Genomic DNA, 23,637 nt, shown 5'->3' with positions numbered 1-23,637 from the left:
TGCAAGGATTTATTCTCACATTATTCATTTCTTTAGCTTAATCTCCCTTTTTTCTCTCTCAGATGAGCACAAGTTTGCCACCTGTGATCCATCTTGTAGGAAAATAAAAGTGAGACAAACCAAATCATTGTGGCATAAACCTCTCTTTTCGATGCTCATGTTTTTCTATCATTAACTATTCAAGGACCATTTACAGATCGGGTAAAAAGATGCCTTTCATAGGGCAGCATGCATAAGTGGGGTGTACAGGGGAAAATGATTACATCCTTTTTTGGCGAATGATTACATCCTTGAAATACTCCTACCATGGCAATAATAGAATTCCATGCATTTTCTAATTCACTGATAGGATAATGAAATAGTAAAGAAGAGATAAATATACGGATGTATCCATGATGCTGCTTTGTTAGTTTCCTATTGGTTCTCACACCAGGACAAGTTGATTTTCGAAGTTGTAACAGCGTGATATTATCATATTACAAAATCATGTGGTACATGAGAGTAACAAATCTTTTTACATCTAATCCAAGAAGAACAGACCCCTCGGAAATTTTGTAACAATGAAAAGGACAACATAAGCTAGCGCAAGACATGAGATGAAATGCCATGGGTACCAACTATCCAACAGTCTGAAAGAATATCCTATATGGACATGCTACTTCAAAAATTTATATAGTAATAGTGTAACAAATGAACAAGTTCGCTTACAGGGGAAGAACCACGGAGGCGATTGACAACTTCAACAAGATCCCAAAATGAACTTGTTTTTTGCCATTTTTGTTGAAGATCAACCAACTATACTCTCGAGTATCAGAACAGTGAAATTAGAGCCCCAAATGCCAGCACCGGCTTCTGTGTGAAGAATAAAAGAACAAATAGCAACAGCAGTCCAGTTGAGTGCTTGACGATAAGTCTTTCATCCATGTGATCTCCTCCTGTTATGTGGGGAAGGAGGAACCCCCTCAAAGAAATCACCTACAGCTATCTCAAGGTCCTCAACTGAGTACTTTATGTACAGCTCTGGATGCTTCCCATTCTCTATATGATGTCGAAACCTGCCAAGGAATGATCGGTATGCTGGGAGCAGCTTCTCTGCTATTGAGATCCTTAGCTCCTCCCTCAGTTGGTTGTCTGGCACACACCACCCAGACTGCACCCTATGCGCCTCCTCAAACGTAGCATTGAAGGACTTGAACCGCTCCCGCAGTGCCGACTTGGATATCCCTGATGAAAAGCCACCACTTACATGGAGCCCCTCATCTCGCAAACAATTCAATATTTTTAACCATGAGGTTCGCTGATAGTTTGTGGCCGCCATTGTGAACTTGCCAGTAAGCCGTTTCAAGTAATCATCACCAATCATGCTCCAGAGGTCTGGCGAATCTTTCACCTTGTGCACAATATAGTGTACATTGTTCATCATGAACAAATGCGAGAGAGCTGGATCCTTGTAGAGTGACGCCTTGCCCTCAAGGTTGTGTTCAAGAATAACAATGATCCAGACAATGTGAGAGGCAAGTGGCAACTGGTTCTCAAGCTCAGGGAGCTCGAGGTCGGCCAAGGACGGAGCGAGCTCATTGCCCTCAGCAGCAAGACGCGCACTAGCTGATGGCCGCGACACGATCAGCTCGGAGAGCGTGGCCTTGTAGTCGCAAATGAGGCTGCTATAGTTCATCACGTACCGAGTGAGCGGGTGGATGGTGCCGCCGGGCACCGCGGTCTTGGGCGGGTCACGGAGCACCGCGTTCTCGAACTCCGAGAGTATCCCTCGCACGGCGTCGGCGAGGCGCGACCGGATCTCGACGGCCTGCACGTATATCGACTCCGCGGCCTTAGAGGCGGCGAAGATGTCGGAGACGTCGGGGAGGAGGTCGGAGAGCGCGTCGTGGAGGTCAATGATCTTGAAGAGCTTCTCGGGGGAGCGGCGGCCGATGCTGATGGCCTCCGCAAAGCCGAACAGCTGCAGCGCGGCGCCCTTCACTGCCTCGGCGAAGGGGGTGTCGTGCGTGGCGGGGGTGGCAGCGGCGGAGATGGTGTTGCTGGAGATGGGGAGGTCGTGGAAGATGTGGAAGCAGAGGCGGCGCTCGCTAGCGAAGACGCCGCGGACGGCGGCGCGGGCGGCGCGGATCCAGCGGCGGATCTTGGCCTCGAGCGCATCCCACTCTAGGCGCTGGACGTCGCCGATGCTGAGCCGCTCGACGCCGAGCCGGCGCAGGGAGGCGTCGACGGCCGGCTTGCGGACGGAGGCGTACACCTGCGCGCACTCGCGGCCGTACCCGGCGGCGGCCATGCGGGACGCGATGGCACGGAGGTCGGCGACGGCGTCGTCCGGGAGGAGGTCGATCTCGCGGATACTTCGGAGCGAGCGGTAGGCGCTGCTCCGCCGGCCGATGGAGGAGGACACCGAGTCATCCTCGTCGGCGGCCGGGAGGTCGGCGGAGGAGGCCGAGTTGGAGCGATCATTGTTGATGGAGAGCGAGCCGAGGTTGGCGAGCGCCTCGATCTCGAGGTCGAGGGCGCGGGACGACAGCACGTGGCGGAACTCGTCCTCGAGCCGCGCCATCGCGACCTGCACGGCGCCGGACCCCGCGGCGGAGGAGCCTGACGACGATGAGAGGCGGCGCGGGCTCCCGACGGCCGTGGGCGACGGCGGCGCGAGGCGGCGGAGGTCGTCGACGGCGCGGAGGAACCGGTCCGCCTCGGCCCGATCCCCGCCGCCGTCGAACAGCATATGCTCGTCTGCGCCGCCACCGGCCGAGGACGAGTCCCACCGCATCACCACCCGCTCCGCCGCCTCCAGCTCCGCAGCTGATCCGTCCATGGCGACTGGATGGGTTGACTCCTCACCTCCTCCTCTTCGATCCGAAGCTGGCCTGGCTGCCGCGGCGGCGCGAATCCAGGGAGCCGCACGTGTGGGCGCGCGCGCGTGGATGTGCGCGATGGCGAACGGGGCGGAGGCGAGGGGAAGTGATATACTAGTGGAGGCGACTGCGAGGCGAGGCGAGGCGAGTCGAGTGAGCTGGCTCCGCTCTGTTTTGCTGCCCCCGATCGCACAAGACAGGCAAGCCTCCGCTTTGTTTATGCGGCCGTGTGTTGTGAAGTCTTTTTTGTTTGGACTCGCGAGGACTACGGAGAGAGAGCCACAAGTTACCGCACTTTCTGTGAGGCGCCCCAAATCGTCTCTTAGCCTACGGTGATTTCGGAGAGGTTAGCGGCGTGGGTTTTAGAGATCATCGGTGTGTTTCTTAGGATTAAAATTAAAAAGATACCTAGAAAAACAAACAATAGAGGAGTGGACAGAGCAACTAGGCGACGTAGATGTCACCAGTCACATGTGACGGAGGACGGTGCTAACAGCAGAGAGGCAAGGATGCGATGATAGGAGTATCACCAAAGACGGTTGGAAGTGGGCGGTAGACGGAAGTGAGCAGAGAGCGGCTGGAGCGGATAATATCGGATATGTCAGAGGTTGAAGAAAAGAAGACAATCAGAAGACTAACGTTCATCGACTAAGATAGATTCTAGAATTAGGCACCGGAGCATAGCATCATTCTAAAATCAGGTGCCAAAGAATAGCATCATCGTTATTTTACTCTTCAGAAGAAGCTAGACCCACGTGTCAACTGAAGAAGAAGAATAATAAGATGTTAGACGCACCTGTCAATAAAAGAAGAGAAGGGGACGAAAACAATTCCTTTTTCCGAAAAATAACGAAAAGATTATTAGAGGGAGAAATGTTGGAGGTTAGCTCTAGCCTACGAGCCTGGCTAAGAGGTTACTACCATACCAACACGCCTATAACCTAGAGGGTGTAACAGTTTGGTGAAAATAGGGGCGCAAAACAACTATCTCACTCCGTCGCCTCGCCCAGAGAGCAGAGCACAGCAACGGCAGCTCCTGCTCGCCTACCTGCCGGTTGACTCACCCGAGGGTGCGATACGGAAATGGTGATAGCACGGTGGTGCGTCCATGCACATGTTGGCCAGCCTGAAGGCACTCCCTGGTGATGGCGGCGCGCGTCCCGTGGTCTACACCTACGGCTACTCGCCAAGGCGAGCACTGGCTAGGGAGGTGAGCTAGCAAGCTGACTCAACCGGTCGACCAGGGAGGGGTGACGTTAAGGTGTCATCTTATTTTCTCTTTCAAAAACTTTAATAAAAAAGAATAAATTCAAAAACATCAGTATACTAGACCATACTTGATCAGCGAGCACTCTCGTGTTGATAATGTGTTATAATATTCACATTACCACGTACTAATAAAACAAAAATTTAAAGAAACAGTACACAAAGACATAAGATATAGTCTGATATCACTTCACTTATAATTAGATGTACAACTTGAAAACCCCTTACCTCTTTACGTAGAGAGAGTGATTTTTTTTACTGAATGAGTTAAGTGTTCCATATGTAGCACATTACATGTGCCTGTATTATAACGTTACCACCATTTTATTACATGTTTTCCGGCAGACTGCCACGTCAGCGACGCCTTTGCGAGGCAAGGTCGGACATGTTTTCTGGATCTCACACGTCATACCAGTCGCTAGCCAATCAGCCATGGATTCGAGAAATGCCGGGTGCGATGAACTGACGGGGTTTTGCCGCCCTAGGCAGGTTAGGTGTATAGTTTATTACTCGGGTGCATGGCTCCGCCGACCTGGACGGGGCAGAGGCGGCACCGCAGCAGGCTGCAAGCCGATGCGATCCTGAAAGCACTAGTACTCTTCTACTCGTGCACAGAAAACCTAGGCAAGGAGATACTCCCTTTGTTAATTGTTAATTACGAGGGGATTATGTATAGTTAATTGTTAGCTTACAGCGGTAACGGAGTGGCGGTGCTGTCTAAGTGTGTACTATTGATGACTGATCTTATCTGAGGGGTTGTTTAGTTTATCTGCAGAGCATGTGAGCTGACAACTCATCGAGCTTCGGAATAAAGCAGGTCTTGGAGTGGCAAATTCCAAATCCTTTTTGGCTACCTGTCGTCGTAAGAATCGGTCATTATCAACTGAACAAGTATTTCACACATCTAAAATTAATTTAAGTATCGAAGAAAGTAAAAAAATAGTATAAAAAGGATATTACATACATAAAATTAACAGCATGATTACGTAGTTTTAAGAGAGATGAGAATAAAGAGTACACAGACTGGAGAGTGCGGAAGATTGTATCAGATTTGTCCTTTCATAGCAGCACTGTGATAGCCATTTGTGATGGCCAGAAACTATCATTTTATGGCTATAAAAAACCAAAAGACATCTTGGTGGGGAGCAGATTTTTTTTGTCTTTCCATTTCCCATATCCTCCTCTCTCTCTCTCACGAGTTGCTGCTCTGATCTGTTATGTTGTCGAGTCTCATTGACCCTTTCAATTGACCTGCACTAAGAAGAAAGAAGAGTGGGATATCCGAAACCGATGCCTCATAGAGTCTTGAACGGAGCAGCAATCAAGTTTTTTTGCAATGTCTTCACGCGACTGCTCGGTGTGTTTTTCGTCGACCACGTTTTCGTTCTGGTACGCATTATTGATGTCTACTTCGGCTACTTCCTCGACGATGACTACTCCCTCGATGTTGAGCTGCTTCCATGACACCAACTAGATAGCCCTTGCGGAAGCATATGTTCATCAACCGAATAAGTAAGTTGTCGTGCAACTTTTAATTATGAGAAATATCTATTTCAATCCGAAGTACAAGGTAAAGATAGACCTACTAATTGTAGTGTTTACCTCTACATTTTTATGTAGATTTTTTCTCATAATAAAATCTAGACTTAATGTTTGTAGCATATTTCCAACACAGGGATGAGGTCCTACCAAAATTATGGGCCAATGTGCTAGCATGTACTGTAAAGGAACTGCCCACGGCCTAAATCCGTATATCTTGGAGTGAGTTATGACCTACGGAGGTACAAGGCATGCTACTGTTCCCCTCCAAAAATGAAAGAAAAAGGTGTGGTCTTCGGTGAGCTCATCAACGTCTTGCTCTGTACCTATAATTTGCACTAGCCATTGTTCAAAAACTAGCCACTCCCACTGTCGGTCTAACGCTAGCGCTTTTTAAAATACTGGCACTAGCTATAGCTAGGTAAAACTTTTTTTGGCGAAAAATCAACAGTAAATCCAGTTTTTACTTCTACCGTAGACACCAGTAGGAAAATATACCATATTTATCGGTATTTTGTTTGAATTTTATTTGGATCTGTTTGAATTTTATTTGAATCTCGTCTGGTATATCCGATATTTCTGATAAATCGTATTTACCAGTGATCTCGGATAAATTCGATTTACTAAACCTTGGCTACAGCCATGCACAAGGGCATAAGTAAGGCGCCTCCTCTAAACATTGTTTTCTTCTTTCCCAATGAGTGATTCTCCAAGCTTTTGCGTGAAGAAAGAAAGAAAGAAGACAGTGCTTTCTTCTTCTTCCCCTAATCAGTGATTCTCGAGCATCCACGTCCGGCAATGACGACAACATGTGGCCTCCTAATTGTCCCGAAACAAAACGCCTGCGAGATTGTTCGTCGTTCAAACATGTCGAAGACACGACGCTAACGCCTGCCCTTTTGTTGCCGGGCAAAAGGCATCTTTCGAACATCGTCAGGTCGTTTGTTGCGTGGTGTGAACAAAGACAAGAGCAGGTACGTACACTGTGCGTGCTAATGCTCTATGCTGTAGCTGTACCACGCGAGCTCAAACATTTCAAAATTCTTTCTTTCATTTTCTTGAGGGCACACATGACTTCGTTCTTTTCAGGGCAGAGACATACCAGTTCGCCAAATTAATCCTTCAGCTGACAGCTCCTGGCGCCTACAAGTGCTTTTTTTTTTCCAGCTATCTGAATTAAGCAGCATCTATTATCCTAGTTTTCTGTTCTCATTATCCTTGGTATTTATGCTCGTGTAGGAGCTTTCAGAGTTACACGCATGATGCTTTAGAGAATTAGAGCTTGTTGTACAGGGCCAATTAATAATTCCTTAGAATTTATGTTTATGGAGGAGCCTTCACATTAAGAGTTATGTGTCATCCTGTAAAACTTTCTTTTTTGTAAAATCAGAGAATGTAAAATATTTTCATGCGCTACCATCGAACCCTTAAAAAATAGACGCATTTTCAGAATATGTGCCCAAGGATTTTGGGGGAGATTTTTGTGAATAATTTGACAAGTGGTTGCCCAAGGCGTGGATGGCGACGGCGGCACAATCCCCAATTGCGATTTACATTCATGCTATTTAGGGTGAGAAATGCAACGATATTCACGGCATACCACACCAAAAGTTGCAAATCTCTAGACCGCACGGGCAACCGTTTTAAACAACCTTGTGATATCAACTTGTAGTACTTATAATACAACTCAGTTTGTTATATTTCGTTTCATTTGCATTACTAAAATGCAAGATAAGTTGTCATCCAAGTTGCATATCGGTTTAGGTAGCGCATGGGCCAGGTATATATCTGGAGAGGATATGCAAGAGTCATGGTTTGACTTTTGCGAACGTTTATGTTTTAATACAGAGCATACAGCACACATGCCGTTTGTTAAACAGGACATCAGAATCTTCTTCCAGAAGAGAGCTGTACTCTGTTTAAATATAATGCCACTATTTCCTTGATAAAAGAAACATTCAGAGAGTGCTCAAGCAGATTACGGTAGAATGCGCTGGCTTCTTCGTCAGTGAACAATCAAATTTGAAGGATCATTCCAATTTCTAGAGTTTGGATTAGGCTTTTTTTGCTACCATAGGATGAATTCATTCACACAATAATGGGGAAAAGGGGGACAACAATCTTTTGTTTGATTGTGACATTAAGTATCAAGGGCACTGCTGAATATTCAGAGAAGAGGGGCTACATGACATCTCTTGATCTTGTAAACATCTTAAAGACACGTGGTCAGTACTATCCAGCAAGTTACTACCGCACTTAATTTCTTGTTACCCGCCTGTTGATTTTATCACACAAAACAAACTTTCACAATAATTAGCTGGCAGGCTGGACATAAACCTGACAGTTGCAAAAAAAAAAAAAGAAAAGAAAAGAAGAGACGATTCTCCTTGGGAATGCTTGACTGGAAGCACCTTCCTTTTTTTTGGTTTCTTAAAATTTTTAGTTGTAGGCATCTTAAGGCTGATTGCCGGTATCTATCCTCGGATTTTGCAAGTGCTCAAGTCTGAAATTCATACTCCCTCTGTTCAAGAATACAAGACGCATTTTATTGTAATCCGGTCTTTAAAATTAGATTTTGACCGTTATTTTTCTCACAAAATATATTATTTATAGCTACAAAACCAATAGTGTGGAAGTAGTTTGAAATATGAATCTAGTTATATAGTCTCTATATACTAAGCATTCTTATAATTTGACTAATTATGATCAAAATATACAAAGTTTGACATTTTCAAAATAAAATACATCCTGTATTTTTTTGAACGGAGGAAGTATCTCCCAAGGGCTCAAGTCTATCGTACTGAAAGATTTGTTCTTGAAAAGAATTAAAGTAGGTACCCAAATGCAGGTTCTTTATGAGCAACAGTAAACATAACAACTCCTGAAAAGATTCAGGAAATAATGCTATCTTGGAAGATCTCAGTATGATATATTCCGGAGATGGACTTTATGGTTCTGAAAATGGTTGTGATCCTGTGCTGCTGATTATAGGTGTGTATGATGGATTGATAAAGTAACAAAGTTGATGTACTTAAAGTAATCATATAGTTCTCCATCAGGACTACTTACCCAATTTTTTCGATGAGCATAGTCATCGAAAGTCATGTGGAAGAAACGAAAGATACGACAAGAAAAAAAAACAGAACAAAATCCTGCTTAAAATTGATGGCTTTATTTGTAGACTCATTATTCCATTGCTTGCTAAAAGATGGGGATCTTGCTTTCTGTCCAATCACTCTTTAGAATACATGTTTTGCTTTTCTCCATGGAACTGCTTCTGAACTGAACTTTCAGATAGCATTTTGCTCCTTGCATGAACATAAAAGCAACAAAAATGCGAGAGGAGAAACCTGCGCAGCCAAGCAAATCTCCTTGTGATTCTAAAGAAGCCTCTCTCTAATCAAGATCTCTGCCAGGATTTCAGATAGCAGAATGTTTCTTCAGTTTTGTCAGGCTTGTTCAGGTTGCGCTAGTTCTGAACGAAGCGTTATGTGGTATTAAAAGTGAAGCACTGATCTGCGTTGATTTCAAATCCAACGGTCGATCGTGAGGCGGGAAGCTCAGGCCGGAAGCTACTATTTTTGTCAGTTATTTTTGTTACTTTTACTACTATAATTTGAACACAGCAAAAACTTCTATAATGGATTGTTAAAAACGGAGTGGTTGGAAGGAAGGGGAATCACACAATCATTCCCTAACTACCTCTAGATAGTTCTAGTTCCTAGGGTTCTTCTGTTCTTGGCTCCGCCATTGGCAATCCTGTTTATTCTTTGCATTTTCTTTAGTTCTTTGTCAAAATTACTTCCTGGACAGAATCCTGCATCGTGGATTCTTGTCAAGGGTATCAGAGCCCTGTTCTTCCTCAGAATTAGACTAGCCTTGTGATTGGCACAGGTTGGAGTGACCACTTGGCGGTTCGCTCTGTGAAATCCTGACGTCACAAGCAAGGATCTGGTCTAGAGGCGACGGTGAGAAGCCGGATTCAGACTTGGGTTGTGTGGCGAGTTCACGTGTAAAATCTCTCGGTTGATCTTCGGTTTCAGGTGGCGTAGGGCTCTCTGAGGTTGTGAGCGAGGTTTCTAACCGAGCTGTCCTCGGGAGTCAGTTGATGGTCAAGACCCATCCTCAGAAGATTCAGATTGAGATGGGTTCTCAGGAAGAAGAGGCTATGAAGTAGGAGCTGCTTCAAATCAAAGGGGATATCACCGAACTCAAGATAATGAAGGGAGAGATGCAATTGTTGAGGGGAAATGACTGAAATCAAGCAAATGTTGATGTCTCTCGGATCTAGGATTGCAGCAAGTGCTTGTTCAATTCATCTGAATTCCATGCCTGTTAATCATATGACTGTTGCTGATGATACTCACACTCAGGCTATTCCAAGCCCTGCTATTCCTACATATGCAATCCATCAGAATTTCAGTAATGGTGCAAAGGTTGGGGATATTGGTATAGGTGTAGATCATGCAGGAATGAAGAATAGATTTGTTATGGCAACCAGTAGTTTCCAACCCATATATTCCTATTCCGCTAATCCTACCGTCTTAAGTAATCCTGGATGTATGGGTAGATATACTGGTCAGAGAAATGATGGCAACCTGCATAATTTTGATCCTTATGGAATAGGCAATGGAGTTCCTGCTGTGAATATATGGCAGTAGTGGGGAAGGGAGAAACAATATTTAGGCACTGCCTAACCATCCTGATCAAAGCCTACACTTGTGTGCTGAGAAAAGCATCCAACCATATGCTGAAGCGGTCATCAGAGGTCCCAAGCTAGAATTGTAGCTATTTAATGGGGAGCAACCTATGAGTTGGCTTAGACACTATGAGAAGTTCTTTGAGGTTACTGGCACACCATATCTCCAGTGGGTGAATTTGGCAACAACCCATTTCGTAGGAAAGGCAAAAATCTGGTTCAGTGGACTTGGGGTCCCTTGGCATCAGCTTAATTGGACTCATGAGATAGATTTGCTGAAATGGGTACTCATGAGGCAGTATCAAAGTTTCAGAACCTACAACAAATTGGTTCTATGAATGGTTATATTGACAAATTTGAAGAATGCATGACTTACTTAAAAAGGGATCATCCATATTTGCTAGAAGCCTTCCTCTTGAACTGCTATATTAGGGGTCTCAAGATACAAATGAAGCACCAGGTTACCTGTTATTAGCCAAGGAGTTTGTTGAAAGCCTTTTGGTATTCTAAGCATCTGGAACAAAGTATGATTGTAAAGAAGCCCTATCCTATGAGTCCACCTTGTAAGTAATGGAAGAATGGCTAACAAAACAGTAGTGCCAAGAGAAAGAGCAAATAATCATGCTATCAGGGACAAGAACAATCGTTGGTTTTGTCAATAGCCCTGGACTCCACAACATAATTGCAGAATGAGAAGGAAATTGATGGCTTTAGCTTTAGATGAGGATGTAGAGGAATGCATGAGAGAAAAGCTGATGGCAATAGCAATGAATGGAGATAGTGATGATAGAAAAGAAAACGTTGGTGAAAATAACCCCGAAGGTGTATATGCTACTGCTCCTAGCAGCCCAAAAACCTAAAGTCATGCTAAAAAACCAGAACAACTGATGCTAGTTTCACTAAATGCTATGAATGGGACTTATGAAAAGACATGCAGACTATTTACACTGAGACATTTGAAAACTTGAGAAAGATCATGACTACATGTCCAGTACTTGCTTTACCTGACTTTACTCAACCATTTGTGCTTGAAACTGATGAAAGTAGAACAGGTTTAGGTGCTGTTTTGATGCAGTCAGGCAAGCCTATTGCATATTTTAGCAAGACTCTCAGCAAAAGAGCCATAGCTTAGTCTGTATATGAAAAGGAGGCAATGGCCATTATAGAAGCATTTAGAAAATGGAGGCATTATCTCTTGGGAAATCCTATTATTATCAAGACAGATCAGGAGAGCTTGAAATACATATCCACACAGAAACTGACTGAGAGCATCCAACACAAGCTTTTAAAACTATTGGAGTATGATTATAGAGTTGAGTATAGAAAAGGAAAATAAACCTTGGCAGTAGATGTTTTGTCCAGGAAGGCAGAAGAAGCACCAGAACAAACACGTCTAGCTATTACCTCAGTTCAACCAGATTGGATATAGGATGTCATAGAGAGTTATAATGGTGACTCTTACTACCAGCAAGTGATGGAAAGGCTTAATGGAAATCCTGATCCTCTAGGAAGGTATTCTTATATAGCTGGGCTATTGAGGTACAAGGGGAGGATATATGTTGGACAAGGAAAGGAAATTAGGCAGAATATACTCAGCTCATTTCACTCTTCAGCCATTGGAGGTCATTTTGTTAGGAGAGTCACTTACCACAGAATCAAGAAAATCTTTTATTTGCCAATACTGAAGAAGGAAGTAGATCAAAGGTTGAAGAGTGTCCTATTTGTCAGGTAACCAAATATGAGAACATACACATTCCTGGTCTTCTTAATCCTTTAGAAGTTCCTGAAATGGCCTGGACACATCTTAGCATGTACTTTATTGAGAGATTGCCAAAAGTTAAAGGGAAGGATGTGATTTTGGTAGTTATTGTTAGACTAATTAAATATGCTCATTTTATGGCATTATCACATCATTTCACTGTACAACAAGTGGTTCAAATATTTATGGACCAAGTATTCAAATTGCATGGATTACCATTGGTAATAATCACTGACAAAGACATGATCTCCACCATCAGTTTATTCAAAGAGATTTTCAAGGTTGTTGGTGTAAATCTCAGGTTTAGCATAGCTTATCATCCACAAACGGATGGACAAACTGAGAGAGTGAATCAGTGTTTGGAGCAATATTTAAGGAGCACGATATTCTTAGATCCAACAGGTGGCTTAAGTGGCTAACAATGGCAGAGTGATGGTATAATACCACATATTATACATATCTTAAAACTACTCTATTCCAAGCATCGTATGGATATTCCCCACCACAAATTGGTGAGCTATCAATACCATGTAATATATCAGAAGAAGCAAAAATTACGGTGGAAGAAAAGGAGAAAATGCTTAAGGAGTTGAAGATGACCTTGCAAAGACACAAGAAAGGATCAAGCATTTTGCAAATAGAAAGAGAACTGAGAGAGAATTTGAAGGAAACATGGTGTATTTGAGAATGCAGCCATACCGAATGCATGCTTTTGGTCTGAAAGGATACCTTAAGCTGAGGTCCAAATACTATGGACCTTTTAGGATCACTCAAAGGATAGGAAAGTTGGCCTATAAGCTACTGTTACCTAAAGGGGTGAATATCCACCCTGTATTCCATGTCAATAAGTTATAAAAAAGCATTTGGGACCAAATTTGGTGCCTTTGTCTGAATTACCATTGATCACTGCAGATGGAAAGATTAAAACCGAGCCACTGAAGGTGCTGGAAAGGAGGATTATACCAAGAAAAAATGAAGCTGTGGTGCAATGGGAGGATACCAAGTTTATTCAGAAGAAATTCCCTAGATTTAATCCTTGAGGACAAGGCTAAACTCATAAGGGGGGAATTGTCAGGATTTCAGATAGCAGAATGTTTCTTCAGTTTCGTTAGGCTTGTTCAAGTGGCGCTAGTTCTGAACGAAGCGTTATGTGGCATTAAGTGAAGCACTGATCTGCGTTGATTTCAAATCCAACGGTTGATCGTGAGGCGAGAAGCTCAGGCCCGGAAGCTACTGTTTCCGTCAGTTATTTTCGTTACTTTAACCGCTGTAATTTGAACATAGCAAAAACTTCTGTAGTGGATTGTTAAAAACGGAGTGGTTGAAAGGAAGGGGAATCACACAATCATTCCCTAACTACCTCTAGATAGTTCTAGTTCCTAGGGTTCTTCTGTACTTGGTTCCACCATTGGTGATCCTACTTATTCTTCGCATTTTCTTCAGGTCTTCGTCAAAATTACTTCCTGGACGGAATCCTGCACGTGGATTCCTGTCAATCTCCTCTGTCCCGGCCGGCGGCCAGCAGCATCCTGGCGTCGTCACTCCGTCTGCGCTTTGCCCCTATAAGGCTTGAGGATCTGGAACGAGCATAGCAGGCTCGCGTCGACGTTCATCAGCGCGCCGGCGTTGTTGAACTCGCCGCAGTAGTTGGGCGCCGAGAATATGGTCACCAGCTCCCGGTCGGCGAAGAACTCGTACCCGTCCTCCACAACCTGTTTCTTGCTGTGGCAATTTGGCATTGAGATGGCAAGAATTGGAGTTATAGCGACGCGACAGGGAGAATCGGGTATCGGTAAAGCCTTGCCTGGTGCGCGCGGCAGATCAGGTCGAGGTCGTGCTTGTTCAAGAACTCAGTGACCTTGTCAGCGCCGAAGGTGAAGGAGACGCCACGGTCGTTGTCGCCCCAGCCGGAGCTGTCGCGGTCGGGATCGGACTAGAGGAGGTCGCAGAGGAGGCCCTGGTCGGGGACGTCGACGGGGCGCTGGATCTCCCTGATCCGATCGAGGCTGTCGAGGTCCGGGGAGAGTCCGCCGTGCATGCAGAGGATCTTGTCGTCGATGACGGCGGCGACGGGGAGGCAGTTGAAGCAGTCGGTGAAGATCCTCCAGAGGCGGACGCTGAAGCGGCGCTTGCACTCGTCGTAGAAGCCGTATATGCGGTTGATGGAGGCGCACTCGTGGTTGCCACGCAGCAGGAAGAAGTTGTCCGGATACCGGATCTTGTACGCCAGCAGCAGGCAGATGGTCTCCATGCTCTGCTTGCCCCGGTCCACGTAGTCGCCCAGGAACAGGTAGTTGGCGGTCGGCGGTAGCCCGCCGTACTCGAACAGCCGCATCAGGTCCGAGAACTGCCCGTGGATGTCACCTGACCCAATCATCCAACCGCGATCAATTGAGGAAACCGGTCAAGGAATGAACAGGCGATGGATGTCGTCCTCACCGCAGACGTTGATGGGGGCCTCGAGCTCGAGGAGATTGGGTTGGGAGAGGAAGATCTCCTTGGCGGTGACGCAGAGGTGCCGGATCTCGGCCTCGCTCAGCTGCACCTTCTTCCCCGTCACCTTGTGCTTCTTCCCGTCCAGCAACCGCCGTATCAGCTCCTCCACCGCGCTCCCGTCCATCACGTATCTATCACTTTTACTCACCTTTCCTTCGTCCTCTAGGACAGACAGAGACAGGCAGCCTTGCCTTCTTCCCCGCGGCGGACACAGAGGGGGCCGACGCCGACGGACGAGTGGAGGGCAGGGGAGGGGACGGGGAAGAGGAGAGAAACCAGCGTGCCGTGTTGTTTCCCTCGCTTTGCGTTGTATGCCGCGCAGACGCTTGGCTCGCGACGACTTGCCAAAATGGGACGGGTGGCGACGTGGCAGCGGCTCGCCGGGAGCAGGGCGGCAGGGGAGGAAGGAAGCGATCAAACTGTGCACATGCGGCGCGGAGGGAGGTCAGGTGGGTCGCCGCCGCCCGCCAGGACGGGATCGGGACAGGCCGGCACGCGCCAATGTGAAGCTCTGTGGGCCGAGCCGTTGTTGTGGACTTGTGGTCGGATCAGTTGAGGAGTTTTTTTAATATATTTTCTAACTTCAAATATTAAATAAATAGACTTATGATAAAAAAATTTAAAAAATAGTCGTCTTCTCGTAGGGCGGCTAGGCCTTACCGTCTTTGAGAGGGCAGCAAACGGTCTGACTTTATCATCGTGGAAGCGTAGCTCCTTGCCACGCTCTTTAATAAACGACTATTTTTTAAATCTTTTTATTAAGAGTCTATTTATTTAATATTTTAAGTTAGAAAATATAAAAATAAAAAAACTCTCAGTTGAGCACGCTTCTACGTTAACATGGCCCAATGTCGTTGGGAACACTGATGCATCTAGTGGGCCGAGCCAATTACGCAGGCATGTCAAGTTGAACACTGATGCATCATGTCAAGTTGAACTTGCATCCTTTCGAAGCTGAGCCGAGGTACGCTCAGCCCGCGCAAGGTAGGGTTATCTGCCCGGCCCAAAGCTCAGAGTTTGAAAGCTCGATTTTTTTTATATTTCAAAAATAAAAAATTACAAAACTAGGCTTGTGTCGCATGTTGGAAAGGTAAAACATCACACTTTCAATAGACGATATCTTTAAAAAAATAAAGATGTCACTCGTTGCAAAGACGACATCTTGCTGTCACTTTCCAACGGGTGAAAATAGCCTATATTTTATATATATATTTTTAAACATACGTCTAGTTTTGCAAATTTTTTATTTTCAACATATAAAAATAAAAAACGTCTCCAAAGCTCGATACACAATAATGCTCCCCCTTCATCTTAAAAAAACCCAGAGTGCCATGTGGTTTTTAATAAAGGAAATTGGCATATATCAAACCATTCATTATTACGAATTTCGTCCATAGGCTGTTTGAAAATGCCAAAAAATAGCAAAAGTTTATTAAACAAACCGTAATGGGAAAGATTACTTCAAGCACAAAAGCAGTTAGTAAACGTCCACCCATTCTTAGCAAAAACTCAATGACTATAGTTTTCAAGATGTGACATGCCCAGTTCATCCTCTTTCTCTAGTCGTCTCCTTTTGCAACAAAAACTATAACCGAATCTAGTGGGTTCCCATAAAAATAACCTGTATATAAAAATGTAGTTTATTTTATCAAAAACAACATCATTCCTAGTAGCCATATTGCCTAACATAATACATTTGCCCCAACCAAAACTTGAGGTTTTCATCATTGGATCAATATTTGGCAACTAGCCTCCAAACAAGTGTGCAACACTGCTGTGGTTCTAATCCAACAGCAATCTAAACTGATCTCCAAATAAACTTAGCAAATCGGCAATAAAAAACAGATGTTAGATAGTCTCATTGTTATGAAAAAATAACATTGTTCATGTAACACCCTGTGTTTTTTTTCATGTTTGAAAATTCACTAAAAATCGAACTTTTTCGAATTTACAACAAGTTCAAAACAAATATATAATTTAATACGGGCAAAGTACCCCCAAATGCATCTCAAAATTCAAAGTTAAAACTTTGAAAACATGCACAAAAGTTCACCAATTTGCATTTTGGATTTTATATTTTATTGGAATTTTTTATTCCTTGTCAAATTTGAATTTCCATTTGAACTCCTCCCTTAATTCTGAAATTCCCAGGAAGTTCCAAAACCCTAAACCAAATTGGGTTGAAACCCATTTATCAATCCTTCCTTCTCTGAGTTTCGGCCCAGCTTAGCCCAGTCGCATTCCCCTCTCTTTTCTTTTTTCCTTTACTAGTTAAATGTCCATGTGTTGCAACAGGAACCAAGAATTTTAACCAGATAATATATGGCAATGAGCTGACTCACAAAGGCGTCCAATGGGTACTGCATGTGACTAGCCAATGAAATAGTTGAATCAATAATGTTGCAACGATTTGAAAATTTTCACGAGAAAAAATAACATCACACATCCTTGTAACTTGCTCACACATACTTAGATAAAAATAAATACAAATCTTAGCAACATCACTAGAAAATTTTCACGAGATAAAATAACATCATACATCCTTGTAACTTGTCCATACATACTTAAATAAAAAATATTTGCAACATCACTTGACATTGATCAAGGGCGTGTTTGGTTCGGCTGCTCCACTCATACAGGACGCGCGCGTGCAGCCAGACGGAGAGAGACTGACGTTTGGATGGCTGCACCGGTGGGAAAAGCTGCACCCGCTGGTGCAAATGCATCCGCCCAGCCAGGCTGGCGGGAAACGCTGGATTCGGCCGTTTCTCCCGGGCCTGGCCGGCGGGATGCAGCAGATTAGCACTAATGACGAATAATTAGTGAATATTAGCTCATATTAATATTTTTTAAATTAGATTAAAGTTTAATATGATAAATTAATTATTATAGAGTGTATTTATGTTAAATAAACATCATATTAATACTTGTTTTTTATTTCAATCAAATGTAACATATACTCGTGCGGGCAACCAAACACAATCTCTTCTCAGCTAAACTGAACATATGCAGCCAACCAAACAGACCCTACTGCATCTCCTCAGCCTGTCTCAACTCAGCCTGCATGAGCCATACGAGCCAAGCTGAGGACGTTCGGGCAACCAAACACACCCCAAGTTCATGTGGACACTAAGAGAAAGTATGACATGTTCCATGACAAAGAATGACATTTTCATGTGGGCACCAATATCAGTGCGCAGTGTCAACATCTTGGTGATGAGATTCATTTGGTGAGGAGACAATTGCAAAAGGTGTCCATAGCAATAGGTGGCCTCATAACCAGTTCCAACGCTGAATGACTAAAATGCTAGGCAATCACTGCAACTAGTAATCTTATTGCAGCATCTTTATTTCAAAATGCAATCAATAACTATATCAATCTTTACATCGCATGACCCATGGTAGAATGACATCAATCCTGATTGATCAAAAACCGTTACCATGCTCCAACAAACAATCTTCAGGATGTCTGATATAGCTCTAAATAACGTCCTCAAAAGCTTCCGGTAGTTCAAACCTTAACAAAGCAAACCAGCACAGACAAGTAAGGGTCAAGACTCAAGAGTTAGGACAAGAACTTAATGAGGGTCGTTAACCAGCACAGACTGAGATTGGGTAAAATTCCAACCCGAAGTAGTGTGCAGCATGAAAAGATGACTCAAGGAATATGTCTATGCGTATAAGAGCTCATGCCGAGCAACAAAATCTGAACAGGTAAACTTATAATTTCAGTGTAAATTTCTCAAAAGAAATGAATATCTTATGCATAGGGCTTGAGGTGGTAGCTATATCACCAAGTCCGTTGCACGGTTGCTTTAATATTAATCAAACAAATCTGAAGCCAACATTGCTACAATAGAGGGTAAGTCTTACGTAGCAGACATGCTAAATTAGTTAAGGGGTGGGTAGGCGCGTGGTGCTCCCCCAAGTGTGCCCTTGATGGGTACGCTGGTGTCGTCTGACCTCTCACATTGTGGTCACTAGCCGAGATGGACACGAAATCCGATATCTATGCAGAACGGAGAAAGCAAAGTCAGGCATTGACACCAAGCACACAACAAGAGCAGACTTGATGAGAATATATGGACATAGTAATTTGTATTCCCTGACTTGTGAAGGAGTATAACAATGTTGAAGGAATATTCATGTAGTATAATCATTTACACAGTGAGGAAATTAACTAAAATCATGGTAAAGGCCCTGAACAATTCCAGTTATTTAGGATCCAAAGAGTACATAGAACAAGATTGACGATTAGAGGGAAGTGAATAGACGTCTCAACAAAATTTCTTGCAAAATTGATGATCTTCTTCTATTTGGATCTCCAACGCACCTCAAAACTCAAGCGAAATCAAAAATAGAGAGAAATTTTAACAAAAAAAAATCAACGCAACATGACTTTACGGATGGTATATGAACTATAGATTTCATTTAAAATCAATCCATGTGTCTTAGCACTTAAAAGATCACAACTAGCAAATAAATAAGAGAAGATGAATACCGAGTAACGAAACTCTCTAAGTTGATTATTTAGAGGTAAGGGAATTCAAGACCCCATCATATAAGCGTGTGCATACGAATTTTATGCCTCTAATAACAAGAAGAATGATCTCACAAGGTGCTGAAATTCCAGCCCAAAAATCCAAAATGAACATCAAAATCGAAAACCGAAAAACATTGAAACTTGCAAAGGAACCAATAGAGGAAAACTAGAAGAAGGGGAATTCAAGCATATGCAAGAACATAAACTTCATTACTCAAAGAGGTTAGTCCTATTTTAAACGGATTACAAAGATTTATCTTTCAAAACTCTAACCTATTACAGAGGTTAAGTATTCATCCTTCTCTCCTATCCTTCTCTCATCTAAAATCCTAGCTCTAAGTTATCAAATAGGTGGCATAAGGGGGCTCAAGTGGCTGGTTCAAACTCTTTTATAGCTCTACTCCTCTATTTATAGGTATAGAAAATTTGATCCTAAGTTTTCTAACTTTTTTCTAAAATACCCGTCTTTTATAGTACGCTCCTACCTACCACCGATGGTATTTTGGTTCATTTTCTTCTTCATTCATCGGACGGCCGCGACACCTTCACAACTTAGCTTCGTCTTGACGTAAGCTTTACGATGGTGCCACATACTACTCCTGTCCTCTCACGGTTTTGAGGCCAAACCACGAAACCGTCTGCACGCTTCTTAAAGCGTGACTCGCTACCTTGCTTACACATTAAGTAAGTGCTTTAATGTCGACACGTGTACTACGTCATATGATCCTGACCATCGGTAAGTCTCTCCTGCTCTCGATCCCTCGGACCGCCTTGTCACTGGCACCAACATCCCCTTCGCTTGACTTTGTTAACACGTCGTCTTCATCTATCTTCCATGCTTTACTTAACCTCCACGTATTCAGCTAGAATCACCCTTGACTCTGTCCGACCCCCTTGATTGTCCGGAACCAAGCACTCCGCTTGGCCTCGATAATCCTACCGTCGACTGCTAAGTTGCATCCATCACTGCACATCATGAGATAAGCAAATGCATATCTCCAACTCCAATTCCAGTTAGTCCATAATCAATATGCTCAAATAAAATCCCAAATCAATTCAAATCATATCACAGCTCATGCAAAATCGAAGATCATCAAGCCAAATAAATATTAATATCAATCACTCATTATAAGTAAAGCAAGACATATTTCAACTTGGTTTCTCAATCTCCCCCTTATGAGTGTATTGACAACCCTCAAAGCACGAAAATTTTGGTTTTGAAGAAATTAAGAAAAGCTCATCCAAGTGACAAAAACTCGAGAAAGAGCAAAATATACCATTTGACATAAGAAGGTTGCAAAAGCCTCAAGGGAGACAAAGACAAATAAAAAACCTCAAAAGAACAAGAAAAACTCAAAAACCCAAGAACACATGCTCCTCCTTGATGATTGCATATATTTCATTTTTTCTTTTATTTATAGATAAATGCAATTTTCTCCCCCTTTATTGAATATTTGTGCATAATATCTTTGGATATATTTTCTCCCCCTTTGGTAATACAAACATCAAGGATACATGACTATGCAAAAGATATACAAATGAAATACAAGCCTACAAAGCTTCACATATAGATCACAAAGCACTTGCAAGGACTAGAGATATCAAAGCACTAGGAGGAGTAAACAATATAACTCAAAGACGCACAAAGTCTCGAAATGAGTTCATGTCATAAGCACCGGGAGTGAAACAAGTTTTGATCATATTGTTCAATTGTCCAAAAGATTTCACCATAAAGCATCCACAGTTTCATGATCGGTGCAAAGATTAGAGAAACTAGTATTATGTCAAGTTCAAACTCGGCAACCAAGTTTAACTCGACGGGCTATACAAACACGCACATATCAATCAAAGCCTTAGTTTGACAACATAAAAAATAACATTCTTAGCACATTAAAAAGCACAAATTAACTTTCTCATTTGATCATTTAACTATCCTCAAGTGAGTTTTAAGCAACCATGGATTCACTACTTTGGCAAACCACATGAAGCCTTAAGCCACTATATTGGATTCAATTTTAGCTCAAAACTTGATCATTCATTTTATTAACTCAACATAGGATTCAAAGATATGCAATTTTTCCCAAAGCCAAAACAAGTTTTGCCTTTGCGACATAAAACAACACATGCTCTCCCAAGGGTTAATCATGGGCTAAACATTTACATAGACAAAGGTCAAATACCCCCAATCTGTTGAACTGAACAAAGTGGCTTACCACAAGCTTTTCACAGAACTAGTCCTAATTTAAGCACTGATCAAGGTAAAGCAAACACTTAAGGGTGACAAGAGATTATGTTCACATTTCAAGTTCATTTTTACCAAAGACAAACTTGCTCAACAGATTTTATGACATGTTTCAATAAGAGGCTAAGCTTGCACAAATTGTTATACATCCACTACACTTATCATAAATTCACAACTAATACAAGAAAGTGAAAAGAACATATAAGTGAAGCTTTCTAACATGATTATCTTACAAAAATGCTATATAATGCAAATACAACAAAAGTAAGGTAAAGTATGTACAAAGGTAACTCCTCCTCACACAATGTCATAGGGATGGCACACACCAAACTCTCCCCTCAGAAAGGCAAACCTTGTTACATCTAGAGGATTGGTAAAGATGTCGGCTAGCTGGTGTTGGGTATCCATGTAGTTCAACTCAATGTCTCATTTCTCATTATGGTCTCTTAGGAAGTGGAATCTCACATCTATATATTTGGTTATAGAGTATTGAACTAGGTTATTGGCTAAGCTTATGGCACTAATGTTATCACACAAAAGTGGCACACTCCTAAAATATAACCCAAAATCCCTCAAGGTAGTAACCATCCACCAAATCTGTGAGCAACGGTTAGCAGCAGCTACATATTCAGCTTCAGCAGTAGACTGTGCAACGCTAGACTGCTTGCGAGAAGACCAACACACAAGAGAAGTGCCCAAAAAATAACAAGTACTAGAGGTACTCTTCCTGTCAATTCTACAACCAGCAAAATCCGCATATGAAAAGCCACGAAGAGAAGGTGAAGAGGATGCAAAAAATCAAAGGCCATACTCGAGAGTGTGCTTGAGATACCTCAGAATGCATTTCACCACTTGGCGGTGAGTCATCCTCGGTGAATCCTGGAAACAAGCACACAAGTAGACGACGAAGTGGATGTCGGGTCTTGTCGCCGTCAGGTACAGGAGGGAGGCGATCATGCTCCTATACTCCCACTGGTCCACCTCCTCACCATCTTCATCCAGATCAAGCACGACCGAGGTAGCCATCGGTGTCGCGAATGGCTTTATATCGCTCATGTCAAACTTCTTTAGCAAATCCTTGGTGTACTTCATTTGGTGGACGAATATAACTTGCTTGCATTGCTTGATTTGCAGCCCAAGGAAGAAGTTGAGCTCACCCATCATCAATATCTCGAACTTCCTGCTCATAGTTTCTACAAACTTGGCAACAAGTTCATGAGAAGGGCCACAGAAAATGATATCATCCACGTAAAGTAAATTTGAACAAGTAAGAAATCATTACCATACTTGAGAGTGAATAAAGTTTAATCAGTTGACCCCATCACATACCCATGCCCTATCAAGAAAGACCTAAGCTTATAATACCAAGTCCTAGGTGCCTGCTTAAACCCATACAAAGCTTCGTGAAGCTTGTATACTCTATGAGGGTATTTAGGATGCTCAAAGCCTAGGGGTTGCTTGACATAGACCTCTTCCTCTATGAAACTATTTAGGAAAGCACTCTTGACATCCATTTGATACAACTTGAAACCTCAGGATGCCGCAAATGCAAGGAGGATTCTAATAGTTTCTAGCCTAGTTATTGGTGTAAAAGTCTCCCCAAAGTCTATCCTCTCTATCTGAGTAAAACCCTGAGCTGCTAGTCTAGGCTTGTTTCTTACTACAGACCCATCCTCCCCCTGTTTTTTTAAAAACCCATTTAGTGTCTATGGTGTGAACATTTGGGGGTGACTCTACTAGAACCCAAACTTGGTTTCTCTCAAAGTTTTCAAGCTCTTCATGCATGGCATTGACCCAACTCGAATCAGATAAAGCATGTCCAACGTCATGGGGCTCAAAAGAAGCAACAAATGCAGAATCAGTGAAATGAGCATGAGAAACAGATTTGGACCTCGTTACCCTCTTACCAAGGTCGCCGATCATCAGTTGTGGGGGATGTCGCCGCTGAATGTGTTGAGGGGCTTCGCGCTGTGAGATGAACTCCCCCTCAAGCACTGCTAGTGTAGGCTCGAAAGCAGCTGAAGTGGAAGTAAAGGCTGCAAGACCCTCTGCCGGTGTCGAGGAGGTAGGAACCAGCTTGGGAACGAGTGTAGTAGTAGGAAGTAGTGGATCATCCTCGTCATCCCCAAAAGCTGGAATGTCGCTATCTACAAAAATGTTTTCGCTCATCTCCTGATCACCTGCACACTCAAAGACAGGGCTAGCACAAGGGGTTGATTCATCAAAGGTCAC

General features: G+C 43.3%; 1 protein-coding gene and 1 pseudogene across 1 annotated transcript; both read right to left on the bottom strand.

Annotated features, from left to right (window-relative positions):
• Positions 1 to 647: 647 nt before the first annotated feature.
• On the bottom strand, positions 648 to 3,056 carry LOC133896248 (exocyst complex component EXO70B1-like). Its single transcript, XM_062336822.1, has one exon. It carries the CDS (start codon positions 2,819 to 2,821, stop codon positions 917 to 919), a length of 1,905 nt encoding a protein of 634 aa, XP_062192806.1. The 5' UTR covers positions 2,822 to 3,056; the 3' UTR covers positions 648 to 916.
• A 10,365-nt stretch (positions 3,057 to 13,421) lies between these two features.
• On the bottom strand, positions 13,422 to 15,017 carry LOC133894864 (serine/threonine-protein phosphatase PP1-like; annotated as a pseudogene).
• Between the last annotated feature and the right edge of the window lie 8,620 nt (positions 15,018 to 23,637).

This window comes from Phragmites australis, chromosome 16 (genome assembly GCF_958298935.1).
Source record: "Phragmites australis chromosome 16, lpPhrAust1.1, whole genome shotgun sequence".
Lineage (NCBI taxonomy): Eukaryota > Viridiplantae > Streptophyta > Magnoliopsida > Poales > Poaceae > Phragmites > Phragmites australis.
This window is presented reverse-complemented; position numbering and strand designations above follow the sequence as displayed.

Bases quoted from the DNA above. Each gene is read 5' to 3' on its own strand.
- LOC133896248 (XM_062336822.1), bottom strand. From the start codon at position 2,821: ATGGACGGATCAGCTGCGGAGCTGGAGGCGGCGGAGCGGGTGGTGATG.